The sequence below is a fragment of the Mus pahari genome, chromosome 7 (assembly GCF_900095145.1).
Source record: "Mus pahari chromosome 7, PAHARI_EIJ_v1.1, whole genome shotgun sequence".
NCBI classification, from domain to species: Eukaryota; Metazoa; Chordata; class Mammalia; order Rodentia; family Muridae; genus Mus; species Mus pahari.
This window is the reverse complement of record NC_034596.1, coordinates 86,733,196-86,751,826: the sequence shown is the minus strand read 5'-3', so window position 1 is coordinate 86,751,826 and position 18,631 is coordinate 86,733,196. Positions and strand designations below refer to the sequence as shown.

General features: G+C 44.1%; 1 protein-coding gene across 1 annotated transcript in view; it reads left to right on the top strand.

The window, feature by feature from the left end:
• Ston2 (stonin 2) overlaps positions 1–18,631 on the top strand; it is a 140,057-nt gene that overhangs the window by 50,205 nt on the left and 71,221 nt on the right. The window contains exon 4 of the mRNA XM_029541026.1: positions 15,248–15,445. Within this exon, the coding sequence (XP_029396886.1) occupies positions 15,248–15,445 (198 nt within the window). The remainder of the gene's footprint in view (positions 1–15,247; positions 15,446–18,631) is intronic.

The following is an 18,631-nucleotide window of genomic DNA, read 5'->3' as shown; positions in this document are numbered from 1 at the left end:
CTCCTCCTCCTTCTTCTTCTTCTTCTTCTTCTTCTTCTTCTTCTTCTTCTTCTTCTTCTCCTGCTCCTCCTCTTCTCCTTCCTTCCTTCCTTCCTTCCTCTTCAACAAAATAGGCAAGGAATGTGTCGTCCTCATGCCCTGATTAACTATTATCACTGGTTCATCATTTTCCATCATCATTGTAAACATTGATGTGTGTGTTTGTGTGTGTGTATGTATGTTGCACAACTACTTAACATATGCATATAACAACATGCTTACATGTGTGTGCTTATATACAAATATATCCTCAGATATGCATAAACATACATTTTCCTGGGGGCTGTGTTTAAAAGAAAGTACACTTAAAATGATCTGCTGTAAATTATCTTATTCATCATACTAAAAGGTACAGTCATGCTATGGGAAAAGGGGAAAGTTTCCTTGGTGGTGGTTCCCTCTCCTCCCCCTACCCCCAGAAAAACAGAGTTTTTCTGTATAGCAGCCCTGGCTGTCCTAGAACTTACTCTGTAGACCAGACTGGGCTCGAACTCAGGGATTAGCTTTTCTGCCTCTGGGATTCAAGATGGTTGCCACCTTACCCGGCAGGGGAAAACTTTTTAATGGTGAATTTTCATATATCTTTAAATATTAAAATACTAAAATTCCAATAGTCTCTTCCAGAGAATACGCTAGCTCATTGAGCAGAATTTGTGGTCTGTCTTGCCATCTGTGGAACACAAAACAGAATAAACTGCCTGAACATGCATCAATAAACTAGTGCATTCATGTAAAACATTTAGGAGTTGGGACTACCAGTATGAGACAGCTGGGCACAGCAGTCCCTGCTCTCCCTGGGTCATGCTTACCTAACAATTGGACAATCTGTTGCTGATGGGGTATGCAGGTTTGAATGTAATCAACCCCCATAGGCCCATAGGAAGAAACACTATTAGGAGGTGTGGCTTTGTTGGAGGAAGTGTGTCTCTGTGGGGACAGGTCTTTGAGGTCTCATATGCTCAAGCTATGCTCGGTGTGACACACAGTCTCTCCTTGCTGCCTGCGGATCAAGATGTAGAACTCTCAGCTCCTTCACCAACACTATGTCTGCCTGCACACTGCAGTGCTTCCCGCCACGACGATAATGGACTGGACCTCTGAAACTGTAAGCCAGCCCCAGTGAAATGTTTCGCTTTGTAAGAGGTGATGTGGTCATGGTGTCTCTTCACAGCAGTAAAACCCTGAGACATGGGCGCTTCTGGGCACGGGTAGAAGCTCCCTTGAGTCTGTGCTGGGGACGGGTGCTTTATATTGCCACTCAGAGGTTGCAGGAAAGTCACCAATGTGGAAGGCATTTGTATTTCATGCCTGAATTCTCAGCATCGAAAAAATTTACATGTAGCCCTTGTGACTAGATGCAAGGTATAAATAAAGGACACAGTATTGAAATATATGTCAATATATAACCTTTTAATCCACGCAGGACCAATGGAGAAGACAAATACTGCACCAACTGTATCAAGTGTATTAGCTGATAGCTTATACATTTATTAATATTTAACCAGTGTTGCTTTCAGTTTCATCTACAAGTCACTATTTAAGGTACAGCTCGTGTTCCTGCCCTACGAAGGAGCGTGTGTTCTGTTAAGGGACCACATCCAAACCAGGACAGATGAACGGACAGAGAGCGTGCTGAGACGTGCTTTAAGGTGGAAGGAGGGGAAATGAGACAAGAGAAAGGCATGTGGGAGGGAGGCCGTGCAGCTTTTATGAGGCCAGAGAGTTGGTGAGGGAAAACGTGAGGGAGGAGCTAAGGGAAGTGATGGGTTAGATGCTGCTGAGATGGTGGAGTTGGCTTTGCAGAAGCAACAGCCTGCCAGGGTAGCTGAGTGGTGACAGGAGCAAGATCAATGTGAGAAGAGAGACAAGAGCCAGGCAGTAGCAGCAGAGCCCCAGGCATGCAGATCTGAGGACAGAGTGATGAGAATTTGGACTTACTGTGCTTGAGATAGAAGCCGTTGAAGGGTTTTGAGATGAGGCATGAGCCAATAGGTAACTATAAAATGCTGAGGCTCTCTATATAAGATGTTCCTCAGCACCCTGTCATGGGGGGAGGGGAGGCCCCACCCTCTCTGAGGATCTATACCGCTGTTGATGGAGAAGGGAGAGGCATCTTCAGTGGTGGGTGTAGCCACTGCTCAGGTAGCCATGTAAGCAAGCCCTCACCCGTATTCCTGAGTAGCTAATGAAACACACAGAGCTATGTGCACACATATACGAGGTGGGAGAGAGGTCATGAAATTTACCGGATGAGAAGCCAACTGAAAAGAAGGGAATTAGTCTGTGTGGGAGGGGAGTGAAGAGTAGAGAGGGTGACTATGACCCAAATGCATTATGTATATGTTTGAAATGTTAGAATGAGTCTCATTATTCAGTATAATTAATAGATGCTAATTAAAACAAAACCTTTGCTGTAGTGTAGCAAGCAGTTGAGCAGGGTGTGGCTGGACATACTAAAGAGGCTGGCAAAGCATCCCCCAAACTGATCCAGACAAGCGTGTGGCGACTGGGTCAGCATGGAGATAGCCAGAAGGAACCAGATTCCATAGTTTCTGAAAGCAGGTCTTAACAGAACTGATGGTGAACCAAGTAGGAAATGAATTGAGGACGACATGAGTTTTATCCTGAGCAGCTACAAAGATGATGAAGCAGTTTGAAAGGGGTAACAGTAATTCAGTTTGGGACATAGAAAGTTAGAGATCCAATGGAGATTTCAACTAGATTGTGGCATAAAGAAATACGAAATGACAGGTACCACCATTTAATCTGTTTCAGGTACTTCCTCTGTGCACACATGATCACCCAGTGAGGGTTTTATTCTTTTTTTTTTTTTTTTTTTTTTTTTTTTTGTTTTTNAAAACGGGGTTTTTCTGTGTAGCCCTGGCTGTCCTGGAACTCACTCTGTAGACCAGGCTGGTCTCGAACTCAGAAATCCACCTGCCTTTGCCTCCCTAGTGCTGGGATTAAAGGCGTGTGCCACCATGCCCAGCTTGAAGGTTTTATTCTTTTTGGCTCCATTTTACAGGTGAGGAAGTGGAGCCACAGATGAATTAATCCACTTTCCCCGGGTTGCAAGACTGGCCCACGCTGTGAATGAGGCATCTGGGTTCAGGGACCTTGTTCTCAGCCTTGGGGAAGAGCAGGGGCAGAGTTTGTTCTTCCTCTCCCCTCATTCTTTGCTGCACAGATGTGTCTGAGAAGCATCCTCATGGCTGCCCACTTTGGACAGGCTCAGCACAGGTTCTTCTCTTCTTTCAGCTAAGCCCGTGGCCTGAGAACATCCGGCTAACAACCTGGGTAAAATAGACCATCCCAGATGCTGAAGCTGGAGAATGGATAGAGGGTATGAGACCAAACGGGAACTGAGTGTGAGCTGCGAGGACTTGCCTTCCCCCAGGCGGGGCTAGTCTTAATTTATCTTTCAAAGGAAATATGAGAGTTTTCACTTAGAAAGGTAAAGATCAGCATTGAAATCAGTATTTTTTTGATATGTGGCTTTAATAAGTTTCATTTACAATTGAATAAACACAAGCAGTTGGGTTTTTTGTAAAGTAGATTAAAGTATAAAGAACAGCAGTACAAGGTGTCACCCCTTTAATAAGTGGAGTATTACCAACATCCCAAAGGCCTGTGAGTCGCTACTAGCCACAGCCTCCTCCATCACAGCCCCTCCCTTAGCTGCTTCCCACCCCCTAAGCCTCGGGGTAACAACTGCATCACTCATCTCTGAACCTTCTTTGGACGGCTTTATGGCCGACATGTTCATCAGGGAGAATGTGATTTAATTTAGTCTGGTTTTGAACTTTGCGAAATGGAATAATGTTGCAGTTAGTGTTTTGTGACTTTACCATAGTGTCTGTGAGACTCGCCCTCACTCTTCCCTAGAGCTCCAATCGCTTCCGTGTCTCTTGCCATGCTTTCCGTGGTCATTGGCCAGGCTGCTGATGGACGTTTGAGTCCTCTCTACTATCAGCAGTTAGCAGAGTGCGTCTGGGAACGCCCTTATGCTTCTCCTTTTTGTTTTTCCCTTTCTGGTTTTTATCTTTGCTTTGAGAGACCCATCTCATATAAGCAGGTCTCAGATCCCTTATGTGACCAAGGATGACAATGAACTTTTTAAAAACAATATTCTTATGAATTCTTTGAGAATTTCATGCAATGAATTTTGGTCATATTTACCCTCCTTCCTCTGACCCTACCAGATCCACCCTTACCATTCTCACCTCCCTACCTACTCAATTTTGAGTTTCCATCTCCTCCTCCTCCTCCTCCTCCTCCTCCTCCTCTTTAAAAACAAAATGAAACAATACAAAACAAAGCAAAACAAATACAATTGGGTACTGTTAGCATTCTGTCTAAGCTCCAGCCCACAGTTACCTGGCAACAGCCCGATAGGCTGACCCACTATAAAGGGGGTTGTTTGTCCCCTCCTTGCTCTCTTGCTCTCTTGCCTTCTTGCTTCTGTTCTGTCCCCTGCCCCCTCCCCCCCTCTCTCTCTGCGTGCTCATGGTCAGCCTCTACTCCTCTACTTCTCTTCTACCACACATCCATAGAACATATCCTCTCCTCTTTTTATCTTTTTATAAACACATCAGGTACGCTTGGTGCCACCACCTATATTGGGAATGTTGCTAACCTGCTAGGGGTTGACAACCACACCATGAGAGAAAACTCTCCTCCTCCAAGTGGCCATCTAGCGCCAGTTGTTTGTCTGCTGCTGGTGGGATTTCATCCCCAGCTTTCTTCCCCTTCGTGCTGGGCTTTCGTCTGGCCTGAGCTTATATACACTGTCACAGTCTCTGTGAGTTCATAGGTGCATTTCCCCTTTGTGCCTGTAAGGGTCCATGATTCACCAAAGAATGATACCCTGGATTCAAATAGTATGTAAGCCCAAAGAGTGTTTTATTCTGCAGAAGTCCAGCATGCTGGGGTCTCCCCATTACCAAGACAGAGAGACAACCAAGTGAGCTTGCAGACCTGATTTAAAGCACAGTAAGGAATTCCAGGGTAGGTGGGCTTTGTCTTGCTCTATCTCTAGGCATTCCAGAGCCATTCCTGGGTGTGGTGGCTGGAAACTGTTGCTGAGGAATCCAAGGGTAGGTGGGCTTTGTCTGACTCTATCTCTAAGGACATTCATTACTGGGGCGTGGGGGCTGGCAACTGCTGACCCACTGTCCTTGCTTCAGGCCAGGTGGTGGGGCAGTTTCTGCCTGGCTGCCTGAAGCCTGGGTTTTCAGGCCTAATCTCCTGAACTGGCAATTTGAAGCCTGTCATGGAGTCAGCCTGTCTCATCAGTGCTTAGAAAACCTTTTCCTGAAGTTAATGCATCCCATCTGCCTCCCAGTCCCTGAGTCTTAGGGGTAGAACTGTGATAGGTACATTCTGTTTAAGGGCTGAACACTCTGCAGTCTTATTCTCTGCAACTTTACTAGTTAAGAGTTTCTCTGTGGCTTGCCCTCCACTGCAAGGGCAATGCTCTCTGGGAGTTGAGAGATCCACTGCTCTGAAGTTTGGGATACAAGGTGCCAGGCAGCAGGGTGGCTCAGGTGGTTGGGTACTGAGCCTGGCATGGCATTGGTGGGAACAGAGTGCCGGGATACCTGCCCCTGGGACAGGGCTCTGTGTGAGCCTCCACAAGTGTCGATGGCTACTGTGGGAGTAAGGCTGGTTTGTGTAATAATGTACGTATTTTCTGGAGCCAAGCTGAGCAGTGGAGGACTCTTTCCTACTAAGGGATGACCTCCCTGACTCCATGCCAATTAGAAACAGCAGAAGTCCAGGAGTCGAGGGCGTGGCTATGTCTCAGCAAAGTGGTAAACACGGGGAACCTTCAAGATGGCCCTTAAGGCTATGGGAAAGAGCTCTAAATACATGAGTTTGAAAATAAGTAATTTCTCAACTATGCAGAAAGTAAGGATGCAATATGAATTATGTGAGAGACTTTTAAGAATCTAAAGGAACAAAAGCAGATACAAAGGCAGGCAGATTTCTCAGTTCAAGGTCAGCCTGGGACACAGTCAAGTCCAGGCCCAGATGTGGTAGAAATGATAGTTTCAGGGGAAACCCAACTAGTTTATGGTCTGTGCTTAAGAAAAGCAGACAGATCTCTGAATTCTTTTGCAATGTTAAGACAAAAGTGTCTGCTTGCTGTCTCCTAAGAATCAAGGGGCTGGAGTCTTGGGATGCTGATTCATAAGATAATCAAAAGGAACCTGGAATACGTAACTGAATTAATATGTAAATTAAAACTGGACTTTTGGTCTGCAGGAGATGAGCTAGCAGAAAGTAATAGCAGTTCTTCTTTAGAATTTTCTCTAGTGAGAGCAGAGCTGTCTAGAGATCTCTGGACAGCAAAAATAATTTGATCAGAAAACCCATGAGAACTATTCAGATAACGTTTAGAATTTTTACTAGCAGAAAGAGTGTAAGGGTTCATTATTTTAATTTACCAAAAAATGGTACCCTGGACTCAAATAGTATGTAAACGCAAAGATTTTTATTCTGCAGAAGTCTAGCATGCTGGGGTCTCCCATTACCAGAATAGAGAGATAACCAAGTGAGCTCAAAGGCCTGATCTAAAGCACATGAGGGGATTCCAGGGGTGGGTGAACTCTATGTTAATCTGTTGGACCCATCAGTACAGACATTTAAGTACCGGGCTGTGGGGCTGGAAACTGTTGCTGAGAGTAGCTGAGGAGGTCTGGAAACTGCTGCTGCTGACCCATTGTCCTTGCCTCAGGCCAGGCAGCTTCTGAGGCCTGGACCTGCCCAGTCCTGAACTGCCCATTTGAAGCCTGTCATGGAGTCATCCTAGCCTTCCCAAGAGCTGGCTCAACCAGAGAATTTTTAGAAAAGCAAGAAAATGCTGTCCAGAGCGGAGCAGAACACACACACACACACACACACACACACACACACACAAACACACACTCACGGGGGGGGGCAGGTAAGAAGGAGCACAGTCTGGAAGGCCATCTCAGCAGAAACAGGCCACCAGCTTGGACCCATGATTTGACTTCTAGTCATTTGTTTTTCGACACTCCCAGATACCCCTCCCTCCAGACACCCCTTCCTCAGAACCCCTCTCCATGCTGAGGCTGGTCTTTGGCAGTTGCGGTGACTGAGGTAGTAGTTGACTGACTTAGAATGGTTTTTGATCTGAGCATAGCAATCTTAGGTGTTGTGGACCACCACACTAGTTGTAGACTGAAGCTAGGGCTACAAATGCAGGCTTTCTGCGTGCTAGGCAAGTTGTCTACCAACTGAGCCACGTCCCCTGGGCCTCCTCTGTCATTTTCTGTGTGTTCATAATCTGCAGCCTGGTGAACATATGCAAGTGGTTCTTGTATAAGAAAGAAGGAGGGAAATGGCTGCATTATAAAACGTTTTTAATCTTCAGACTGATGGGATAACAGACACCAGCTGGGTTTATAGGCACGCACCACCCAGAGCAGCTGAGCCAGGGTTTCTGATGTGGTTTTAATTGGCATTTTCTAGATTAGAAACAAAGTTGAGTTTATCTTTTTCCTTTTTTGTGCGTGCATTGTGTGTGTGTGTGTGTGTGTGTGTAATTTCCTAAAATGCTTACTTTAGTTATTTTAGCTTGTCTATAATTTCTTTTTTTTTTCTTGAAGGTTTCTAGAAATTGCTGGTGAGTTCAGTGGGTCATAGATATGTCCTTCTACATTAGACATAGTCTTTGTTTTATTTGCTTCCTTTATTTTATGCTGAATGTTTTCTGCACTTTGTTAAAAATCTATTCTTCTCTACTCCGTAGTAATAAGTGCGTCTGGCTGCTGTCTTCTATATTTCTTGTGTGGCTTTTATACCCTCAGGTTCCACTCACCTAGAGTTGTTTTCCTTTATACAATATGAAGTACAGGTTTAATCTCATTTTTTTCCCCATAAATACCCTGTTTTCTTAATGCGGTTTTGATTACAACCAAGTACAACAGCCCGAGTTTAATCTCCGGAACCCACAATGCCCAACTTCCCTCTACACACACACACACACATACACTCACACTCACACAGGAAAGCAAGGGGCCAGAGAGGTGACTCAATCGTTTAAAAAGCACTGGATGCTCTTCCAGAGAACCAAGATTCTATTCCCAGTACCCACATGGTGGCTCACAACTCTCTGTAACTCCAGTTTCAGGGCATTTGACTCCATATATATGCAAACAACACACACACATAAAACATAAAATGAAATAATCTTTAAAAAAATAAACCAGAAATCTCAAAGATCAGCAATAAACAGTTGAATTAAAAATAGGCAAAAGACATAAGCAAATATGCAAGTAAGATACACATCTATAGAGATGGTAAATTATGATACAAAAAGATATTCAGTATTTTAAGCCATAAAGGAAATGCAAATTAAAAGAACCCATCACTATTAATATTTAAAAAAAACTATTAGCTGGGGAACAACACATCAGTGGATAAAGCACTTGCTGTACACATGTGAAGACCTCAGTTTGAATCCAGAACCCACATAAACCTGGATCCTATGGGTCACTTCTGCAATCCCAGTGCTCCAAGGTGAGATACACAGTGGAGACAGGAGAGGACCTAGACGCTCACAGGTTAGGCTTCTTTAGCAGTAAATAAGGGGCCCTCTCAAAGTAGTAGCCAAAAACAGCCTCCAAGGTTGTCTTCTGACCGCCACACACATGCCATGTGTATACCCATAATCCTATACATAAACGTGTGTGTGTGTGTTTGTGCGCGTGCGTGTGTGTGTGTGTGTGTGTGAGAGCACTCATACACACACATACATGTTATTTTTTTAAGACTGACAGTATTAAATGGTTACAAATTAGATGGTTTATGGGTTAGTAGTAGAATAATAAAATGCTATAATCACTTTAGAAAACACCTTGATAATTTCATATAAAACTAAACCATACAGCCCAACAACAATAACTGGAAATCTGTTTACTCTGTGGAATGGAAGTTTCTTTTTATACAAACCCACGACAAATGTTCATTAGAGCTCTGTTATAATACTCAGAACTGGTCCTTTGATGGATGGCTATATTTGATCTATTTGGGTGGTTAAACTCTGGTACTTCCTTCCCATGCCATAGAATTTCTATCAGCCATCAATAACAAGGAATGGATTATTATCCACAACAACTTGGTTGCATCTCAGAGGTGATACGTGGGGTAATGAAAGCCAACTCTTAAAAGTTACACACTTCATGATTCCATCCACATACCGTTCTTGACAGAGCAAAGATGTGGAAATAAAAACCAAATTGTTGCTAGCGGGTAAAGAACTGAATATGGAGGGGTCATCAGAATATGGAGGTGGGGTCATTAAGGGTGTGGCCATTAAAGCATACCATGCAGATCTTTCTAGAAATAAAACTGTTGTTTTTACATCAGTGGTGGTAGAGATACCACTTTTCACACTGCTAACACTGTAAAGCTAAATACGCACATATGTAAGACTAGGGCAATCTGAATTAGTTTGTTGGGTTGTATCAACATGTATTTCTTTGTTGTGATATTCTACCAGAAGAGGTAGTTCAGGAAAGAGTGTGACTCTGTAGGGACTGGAAAGATGGCTCAGTGGTTAAGAAGATTTACTCCTGTATAGGAGGACAAGAGTTCACATCCCAGCATCAACATCAGGTACTTTATAAACATCCACAAGTCCAGCTCCAAAGGGGCTGCCACCATGTTTTGGCCTCTACTGGAGCCGGCACACACACATGAACATACAGATAAATTACCTTACCCTTTTCTTTAAAAAGTGACAGTAAGAAGGATTGAAGAGATGGCTCGTGGTTAAAAGCGCTGGCTAGTTTCTCTAAGGACCCAGATTCAGTTCCCATAACCTGTATGAAGTCCATGACCATCTGTAACTCCCTGTCCCATGTGATCCAATGCCCTTTCTGGCCTGTGGGCACCAGGTACACACAAGGTACACAAACATACATGTAGACAAAACAATCCAATATATAAAAATGAATAAATAAATTTTAAAAGAGAAGGAAGGGAGGGAGACAGTGTGTGAGGGAGGGAAGAAGAAAGGAAGGTGAGACTATAGAAAAAAAACATCTAACAAAACTCCATAGGAAAAAAGGTTGAGAAACACTGTATTTAGCTAACTTCCTATGATGAGAGAGTATCCAGTCTTGGTGTGATGCAATACTCCCTTCAACAAATCATAAGAGCCTCTGAAATAATGTTTGCGAGTCTTACATCCATGGTCACAAGTAAAATTAGCCTATAATTCTGATTTAATTGGGTTTATATTGGGTCTGTATTGTCAAGTTTTGGTGTAAGGAAACAAGTTGGCAAGTGGGTCTTCTTTCTACACTCTGGAATAACTACCAGAAGATGGGAATTTTTTTTTTCCCATCAAGGTTTGACCTTTTCAGCAAATATACCTAGCCAGAAAAGTTGCTTATGGAAATACCGTGAGTACTGGTTCATTTCGTTTCATGGTTATTAGACAAATCAAGCTTTTAATTTTCTTCACAAATCATGTTTTTAAAATGTACAATGCTTGTTTTACATAGTACTGGGGAGCAAATCTAGAGCTTCATGCATATACGGTAAGTGGATATCCTTCCAACTGAGCTGATTCCTAGCCCACTCACCCCATTTTTATTTTCAGTTATTTGTGCTCTTTTCTTGATAATTTTTTTTATCATAATTAGTCTTCTCAGAGTGTTACTTAGGTGTGTTTTTAAAATCTTTGGTAGCTAATGTGTGTGTGTATGTGTATGTATGTGTGTATGTGTGTGTGCATGTATGTATATGTATATGTGTGTGTATGTGTGTGTGTGTGTATGTGTGTGTCTGTGTATGTATATGTGTGTATATGTGTGTGTATGTGTGTGTGGGCGTGTGTATGTGTGTGTGTGTATGTGGGTGTGTATGTGTATGTATATGTGTGCATGTGTGTATATGTGTGTGTTTGCGTGGGTGTGTATGTGTGTGTATGTGTATGTATATGTGTGCATGTGTGTATATGTGTGTGTGTATATGTGTATGTGTGTGTGTTCCTGCCATGCCATGGGTTGATTGGTTGGTTGATTTTGTTTTATTATTGCTGCTCCTTTTTTTAAAATAGCATTCAGGTTTTTTGCTTATCTTGAGAAATGCCACCTTTTCTGATAGTAATGCTTACTTATTTTTACTTATTTTGAGAAAAGGTCTTCTTTACTTAATGTTGCAATTTGTGGCTACTGGTCTTGCAGGTTCGAGGTGTAGTTATAAAGCACACGAATTCCCTATTGTGTCAACCAGAGTCACTTGAGGAGGGAGTCTCAAATGAGGAATTGCCTAGATCAACTGGTGTGGAAAAATTAGCCTGTGGGCATGTCTGTGGAGGATTCTCTGAACTGTGAATTGATGTAGGAGGGCCCAACCCACTCTGGGCATTACTATTTGCTGGTCTGGTGGCCCTAGGCTGTATAAAGAGCTAGCTTAGGGTAAACCTGAGTGCCGAGCAGCCAGCAGCATCCCTCCATGGTCTCTGCTTCTGGTTCTCGTTTGACTTCTTTCTCTGACTTCCCTTGGTCATGTCTTAGAAATTGAAATAAACCCTTTCCCTCTTAACCGCTTTTGGTTGGAATGCTTCATCACAGCAATAGAAGGGAAATTAGAACACCCTCCGTAAAGTCCTATCCTGATGTGTATTCTGGTTTTTCTTTTTTTGTTTTTGTTTTTTTTGGTTTTTTGAGACAGGGTTTCTCTGTGTAGCCCTGGCTGTCCTGGAACTCACTCTGTAGACCAGGCTGGCCTCGAACTCAGAAATCCGCCTGTCTCTGCCTCCCAAGTGCTGGGATTAAAGGTGTGTGCCACCACGCCCGGTGGTAGAGCACTTTTGAAAGTGATAGATGGTTGTTCTTTGGGGGCATTTAAGATTCCCCCCTTTTTTCTTCAGTTTTACACTGTTGTGGACTCTCCTCGTAGTTACTCTGATGACATTCCTGGGGGTTGCTAATTAAAAAAAAAAAATGTTCACAGGATCTAGGAAATTCCCAGTCAGCAGTATCCCCATATCATTGCCTTCCTCCTATTCTCTCTTGTCCTCAAGAACCCTGCCCACCATGGGGGTGACATCTCTTCAACATCTTTCCCATTCTCTCTTTGTCCCTTCATGCTGTCCATCCAAGTAGAAATCCAGTTAGCTCTTTTTTATTAATACGTTTTTCTTTCTCTTATTTCCTCAAATATACCGCACCTAGTTGTGTTTCCTGCTTCCTAAACCTACTGTCTGAATCCTTTGCAGGTCTGACCGGCTCTGTTTCTCACTCCTTCCAATATCTGGCTTACTCTCACTCACGATACAGCGATTTGCTACGTACTTTGTAGTTTGTTAGTATTACATTTCTACCATCCTCCTCTTGGGACATCCTGTCTGAGACTGGGGCAGTTTCTTCCAGAAAGGGTTAGTATTTGCTTTTTCCCAGGTACATGAGGCGACCTGGGAATATTTCAAATGAAATCTAGGCTAAAGGTTTTTCAGATCCACACAAAATCCTCATGGGAAACTTAGAAGATTTTTCCCTGTCCTTTGGACCCAAATCTAAGGTAGACATTAGTCTTTGTATCTCTAACTGAAGGTAAATGTTTTCCTGGGGATTCCCATATGTGCATCTGATCCCTGTTATGGTATCTGTCTTGGGCTGACTGTAGGTTCATTCTTCTCTCTCTTCTTCACATGAGCCGCACAGACTCAGCCTCAGCAGAGGGTCTCGGGTTCAGCAGTCCTCAGGGTATGACATTCGGCTGAGTTTTGTTTACATTTCTAGGTTCCAGATTTCACTTCACCTCTGGTAATTCTTTATTTTCCTGATAGCTCTATGTTGAGTATTAGATAATGTCAATACCCTTGACCCAAGAGCTAATTCCATAGTAGTTCAACGCACCTGCTCCTAATCTAGGGAGTGGCAGACCTAGAATGAGCATTTAGAAGCTTGTCTTCTTTGCTTTCTATTTCCGTTATTTGTTCACATGTCCTTTTGTCTCTGTGTAGGGGTCATGGTTTGGTTTTGACAGTCTCTGTCTGATACAGATTGTTGGGGAGTGGTTTGTGGTTCTGACATAACCCACGAGATGTGAGTGCCTGCCTACCTTGTGCCAGGCAGCATTCCAGGAGGTGAACAAAACAGACAAAAGCCCTTACTCCCTAGTGATCTTGAATTCTAACTGAAGTCAGTGATACAGCTGGTCACATAGTAATGATGCTAAACAGAAATAAATAAACAAATAAATAAATAAAGCAGAAGGGAGCTTTTCATTTGTGGAGAGGATAGCTCATGAGTGATTTTCAGGGAGAATAGCTTGAAAGAAAAAAGCTGCGAGCCCTCAGTGTAAAGATCTAGATATTTCCGACACAGATTCTCTTTGGTTTTATTTTTATACTGTCACAAGGATTGCCACCTATTCCTTCTGAGATCTCAACTTTCCCTTTCCATCTCTTAGCCAAACTTGACCTTCTGTGCTTCAGCCAGGGTAACTGTATGAACGTGCAGGCTTCTTAAGCTTAACCACCACCTCCCTCCCAGTACAAACAGATCAAATGCTAAGACATTTGTAAAGATCTTTGAATGGGTTCTCTGCAAACAGTATTTGCTTGTGGTCCTCATTCTCTGTTCACCGTCTTTCTAGCCCGGTACAGTCCTTATGCAGCACTGTAGAGAACTCTTGGGGTGGGCAGTTAACTAAGAATAAATACACTGAACTAAGAAGTTGTATTTTAAAAAGGAAAAAGAAAAATCAACAACAACAAAAAAAAAAAACCACTCTGCTTTTTTGAGAGGCCTATTAGTGCTCTGAGCCAAGGTGATAAAGACACGTACGGCCTGTGCATTTATTTTCCCGTAGGAGATACTTTCTTTGTGTTCTCAGCTGCCCCACTAAATCTCACAGTGTATGTAACAGTGTGCAGAACTTCGTTATTATCAGGCTTGGACCGAGCAGAGACATCTTACACGTGCATGTGTGTTTGCCTAAACCCTTAACCCAAGACCTGTCCTGTCTCTGATTCAGCAATGCAGACCGCTATGTTTTCCTGAGTTTATTGATGCGCTACGAAAGACGGAGGGCATGCCCGGGTGAGAGTGAAACTGCAAGAATTCTGCAGCTTGGGCCTGAACGAAACTGAAATCGAAATTTAGAAATAAAGTCAGAGTTACTTGTACTCTCTTAATTCGATTTTGTTTTTTTAATTTGAGGGTCCTAAGACCCAAGTTTCAATATGGCTTTATGTGCATATGTATGCAGTATGTATACTTATGTATGTCTTTTTTTTTTTTTAAGATTTATTTATTTATTATATGTAAATACACTGTAGCTGTCTTCAGACACACCAGAAGAGGGAGTCATATCTTGTTGCGGATGGTTGTGAGCCACCATGTGGTTGCTGGGATTTGAACTCAGGACCCTCGGAAGAGCAGTCGGGTGCTCTTATCCGCTAAGCCATCTCACCAGCCCACTTATGTATGTCTTGAGTGTGAGGAAGCCATGGTTAGCAGAGCCACAAGATCTCTCACTGGGACCCAGTGCTCTGATCAGAGTAGCCTAGGTGGCTGGCAGGCCCCAGCGAACCCGTCTCTGCCTCCATGGTGCTGGTATTACAAGCACATGAAACTCCGCCTCTTTTATTATGTGGGTGCTTAGGATCAAACACAGGTACCCTGCTTCAACAGCAAGGACTTTGCCCTCTGTCCAAGTCACTGTTCTGTTGCTATAAAAAGACACTGTGACCAAGGCAACTCTTATAAAAGAAAGCATTTAATTGGGGACACATCTCATTGGCAAGTGCAAGCAGAGAAAGATTGATTGATTTCTGGTCTGGCCTTTTCAAACCTCAAAACCCACTCTCAGGGACACAACTCTACCAACAAGATCACACTCATTACAACAAGGCCACACCTCCCAATCCTGTCCAAATAGTTCCTTCTACTAACTAGGGACCAAGCATTCAAACATATGGTCTATGGGGGCCATCCTCAGTCAAGCCACCATACCAACTGACTCATCTCTCGAGCCCCTTGGTATGTTCTTAATAGCGACTCCCTGTGAGACCTCAGCCAATCCACGTTCTCTGTCCTCATCCCAGGCCTTCCCTTGCCTTTTATGGCGGCCACCACTGCCTAGGACCTGAATGATGGCTAAGCATAAGCAAAAGACAACTATTTACATCGTTTCCTCTCCGATTTTCGTCTGTTCTCAGCCCTCACATTGACCATGCCCTGCTGGACATGCCCTTCCTTCGACTCTCTGAGAAGATGCCCTTTGACGTCAGAGAGCAGTTGGACCACCCATTCTGAGGACACCAGCAGTCCCAGCGTTGCTCCTTCATACACAGACCTGCAGCTCATCAATACCGAGGAGCAGGCAAGCGGCAGGGCTTCCAGGACTGACTCCACCGGTAAGCTGGAGTTCCAAGCCAGAACACCGTGCACATCTCTTTTGGCACACTCAGTCCCCCCCCCCCCAAACCCTTTCAGGTCCTCCCCTCCCCCACCCCAGCCAGCTTTGTTTGCAGAATGAGTACATATGTGGTTGTCCAGTTCGAAAGCTAGCATCTTCAGTGGTTTGCAGTCTCGCTGGGGTGGGAGGTGACGTAGAAACAGACTGCATGGTTAGATTCACATTGGGAAAGCATTTAATGGTGCATCTTAAAAGTGTTGCTTTCTGACTGTTTAATACAAGTATCGTTTCGCTGTTAGTGTATTCTCTCCTCCAATGGCTGCTGATCTGAGTGTATTATATTCACAAGGCTGAATCTCTCAGCCGACCACCCACACAACTTTCCTCCTCAGTTAGAGGAAGGTGGATTTCAAGAGAGAATAAGTAATTGTTATGTGAAACAGGATGAGAATCTGGGTTTAGCCACAGCCTCTAGACTGGTAACAATTTTGCAGCCAAATGCCCGTAGCATCGTGCCTTCTCTGAGCTGTGCGCTGCCCTGTAATGTCCCACGGTGTCGTTTGTTAAACTTAGTTACAGGATGGGATTCTGACTTCATTGCAGGTGGAAGACGGGTCCACCAACAAGCACTGTGTCATGGGCTGTTTGGGATGGTACTGAACAGACTTATGTTCTTGTCCTTCTTGTCCAAAGGATTGTTTTCCTCTGAAAATGGCAGGAATTACTGCTAGTTGCTCTATGGCCGAAACTATTCCCATAGACACTCCCACAGTGTCAACTGTATTTTGTTTTCCTTCTCAAAAACATTGTGAAGCTTGTAGCTGTGTCATTTTTGATGTTTAGATAACATCTTCTCTCATGCCGGATGCTGTTAGATTCTTCAAGCATTAAGAGTGATCCTGCACAGAGAGTCAGAGGTTTAGACAGGATTGGCTTTGGAATTTGATAGAATTGCCCTCCAGCATGGTTCACCAAGGAATCTATATGCACAGATAGAAGACGAGAAGAGAGAAAAAGAGAAGAGAGACCAAAATGTCTAGATTATATAGGAAAAAGCCTTTGGACGGGAGGGGGGGGGGACTCAGCCCCTGGGCTGAAAAGTTCAGGGTAGAGGGTAGGGTATGCCTGGTAGAGACTGAGGGATGCTGGGAGGACCTGGAGGCCTGGTCCATTTCTGCTTGTTAAATATGTGCCTCAGCTGCTTGCCCTGGGTCTGAATGCCAACATTAACTTATCAGTTATACTGATTTTGCAGTGGGGATTGAACCCAGAGGCTTGCTAACATGTTCCTTGTCTCAGCATCATGTTATAGTTCACAGTCACAAAAAAAATCTCCTTCCCAGTTGCTTTGTCAGGGTCCTAGGAGGGAGCAGATGGTACCCAGGGAGGGGCTTATGTGGAGAGAATTCAGTGAAAGCACCTGAAGAGGCAACAGCTGGCATCCTAGGCAGGTCCCTGCAGTCTCCCCGACTAAGCAAAGAGTGAGGAGAGCAGCCAGGACCTGTGCTCCCGGCTGTGTCCCTTTGGGTAAGGATGGATCATGGCACTTGGGCACAGCCTGCCTGATAGTAGACTGCAGGGGCCTGAGTCACAGTCCCCTCCCTGTCGTCTGTGTAGGAGTTCTGCAGGGATTTGGCAGCCACACAGGACAGAGTGATTTGCAATGTAATTGTGGAGGGAAGGAGTCTGTGATCAGCCCACACTTTCTCCTCAGTTTCTCACCAACCACAGGGATAACTACAGGAGCAACACAAACAAATCTGCTGGAGTTGGCTGCCTATGGGGGATGGAGGGATGGAGTGCCAGAGAGTAGAGGTGATGTTCTCTCCAGGGATCCCCATTCCAGGGCAAATGACAGGAGAATTAGGAATAAGCACAGCCTCAAAAACACCCTGTTCTCTGTCATCCCTGTCCCCAAGGTCTCCTTTGCTAGATAAGAAAGGCACACCTGTCACCTTCATCAGGCTGAGAATGCCACTGCCTTTACACAAGTTTGTACCCAGCCAGAGGATGGGGGGGGGGGACAGGAGCAAGCCCCTTCTTTGATCTCTGTTCTAAGCAAGGAAGAAAGCACACATAAATGTCTGTAGTAGTTACAAGCTGCTTTAAGTGGTAGGACGCTGGTGTCTGCTTACAGGATAAGTGTAGATTTTAGTGTGAGATCAGAATGCACAACTCTGGACAAACTGAGGAGTGTCGGACTCAAATGGCTATGAACGGAGGCAAGAGTTATCACCATCCCAGATCCCTGTGTGGCATTCACATTTAGAGTCCAGCATCTCCCAGCCTGTGTTCCATGGAGCAACTTTAGGTAAGGCAGGATGCTGGGAGCACTTGGTTATGTCTTGCTGTGCCAACTCTGCTGCAGATCCACAATGTGCTATTACATTACAGACTTGAAAAAGTTCCAAAATATATGTATGTAATGCACATATATACACACATGTGCTTATACACACACATATGTTCAGTTTTCCATTGAGTTATCCTTCCTGTCTGGTCAGATGTCAAAGTATGGCAACCCGAAACACATGACGTAGTAATTTTCACTCGTGATTACATATCTGCACTAAAGTGTTGGAAGGAAACGCAGGGCTGGGGAAGAGATATTTGGTGAACTCGCTGGGATGAGTTAACTTCATGAAGCTGACTTTGCTTGGTCTCTAGCACTGCTAAGCCTCTCCGACTTTCTTTTCTTTTTTTCTTTTTTGAAGGGTTGTTATTTTAAATTTTAGACCCAGAAGGTGTAAAAGTGCTTTTGCTCTGCATCCTTTGTATGTAAACTGCCACAGACTTTGAAACAAATTTAGACCAGATGACCATGGCTCATCTGCAGTTAGCTCGCTGCAGTGGAGTTCTGCCAGATCAGGTCTCTCCCCGACATGTAGGCCTTTTGGTTTTCTCTCTCAGAAACAAGTGTTTGTGTCAGATAAAGAGTTGTGGACTGAAGTTGGTAAGGTTTTTTTTTTAATTTTTTGGTTTTTTGAGACAGGGTTTCTCTGTAGAGCCCTGGCTGTCCTGGAACTCACTTTGTAGACCAGGCTGGTCTCGAACTCAGAAATCTGCCTGCCTCTGCCTCCCGAGTACTGGGATTAAAGGCGTGCGCCACCATGCCCGGCGAAATTGGTAGAGTGGTAAAGTTTTTTGTTTGCTGTTTCTTCTCCTTCTTCTTGTGTGTGTCTGT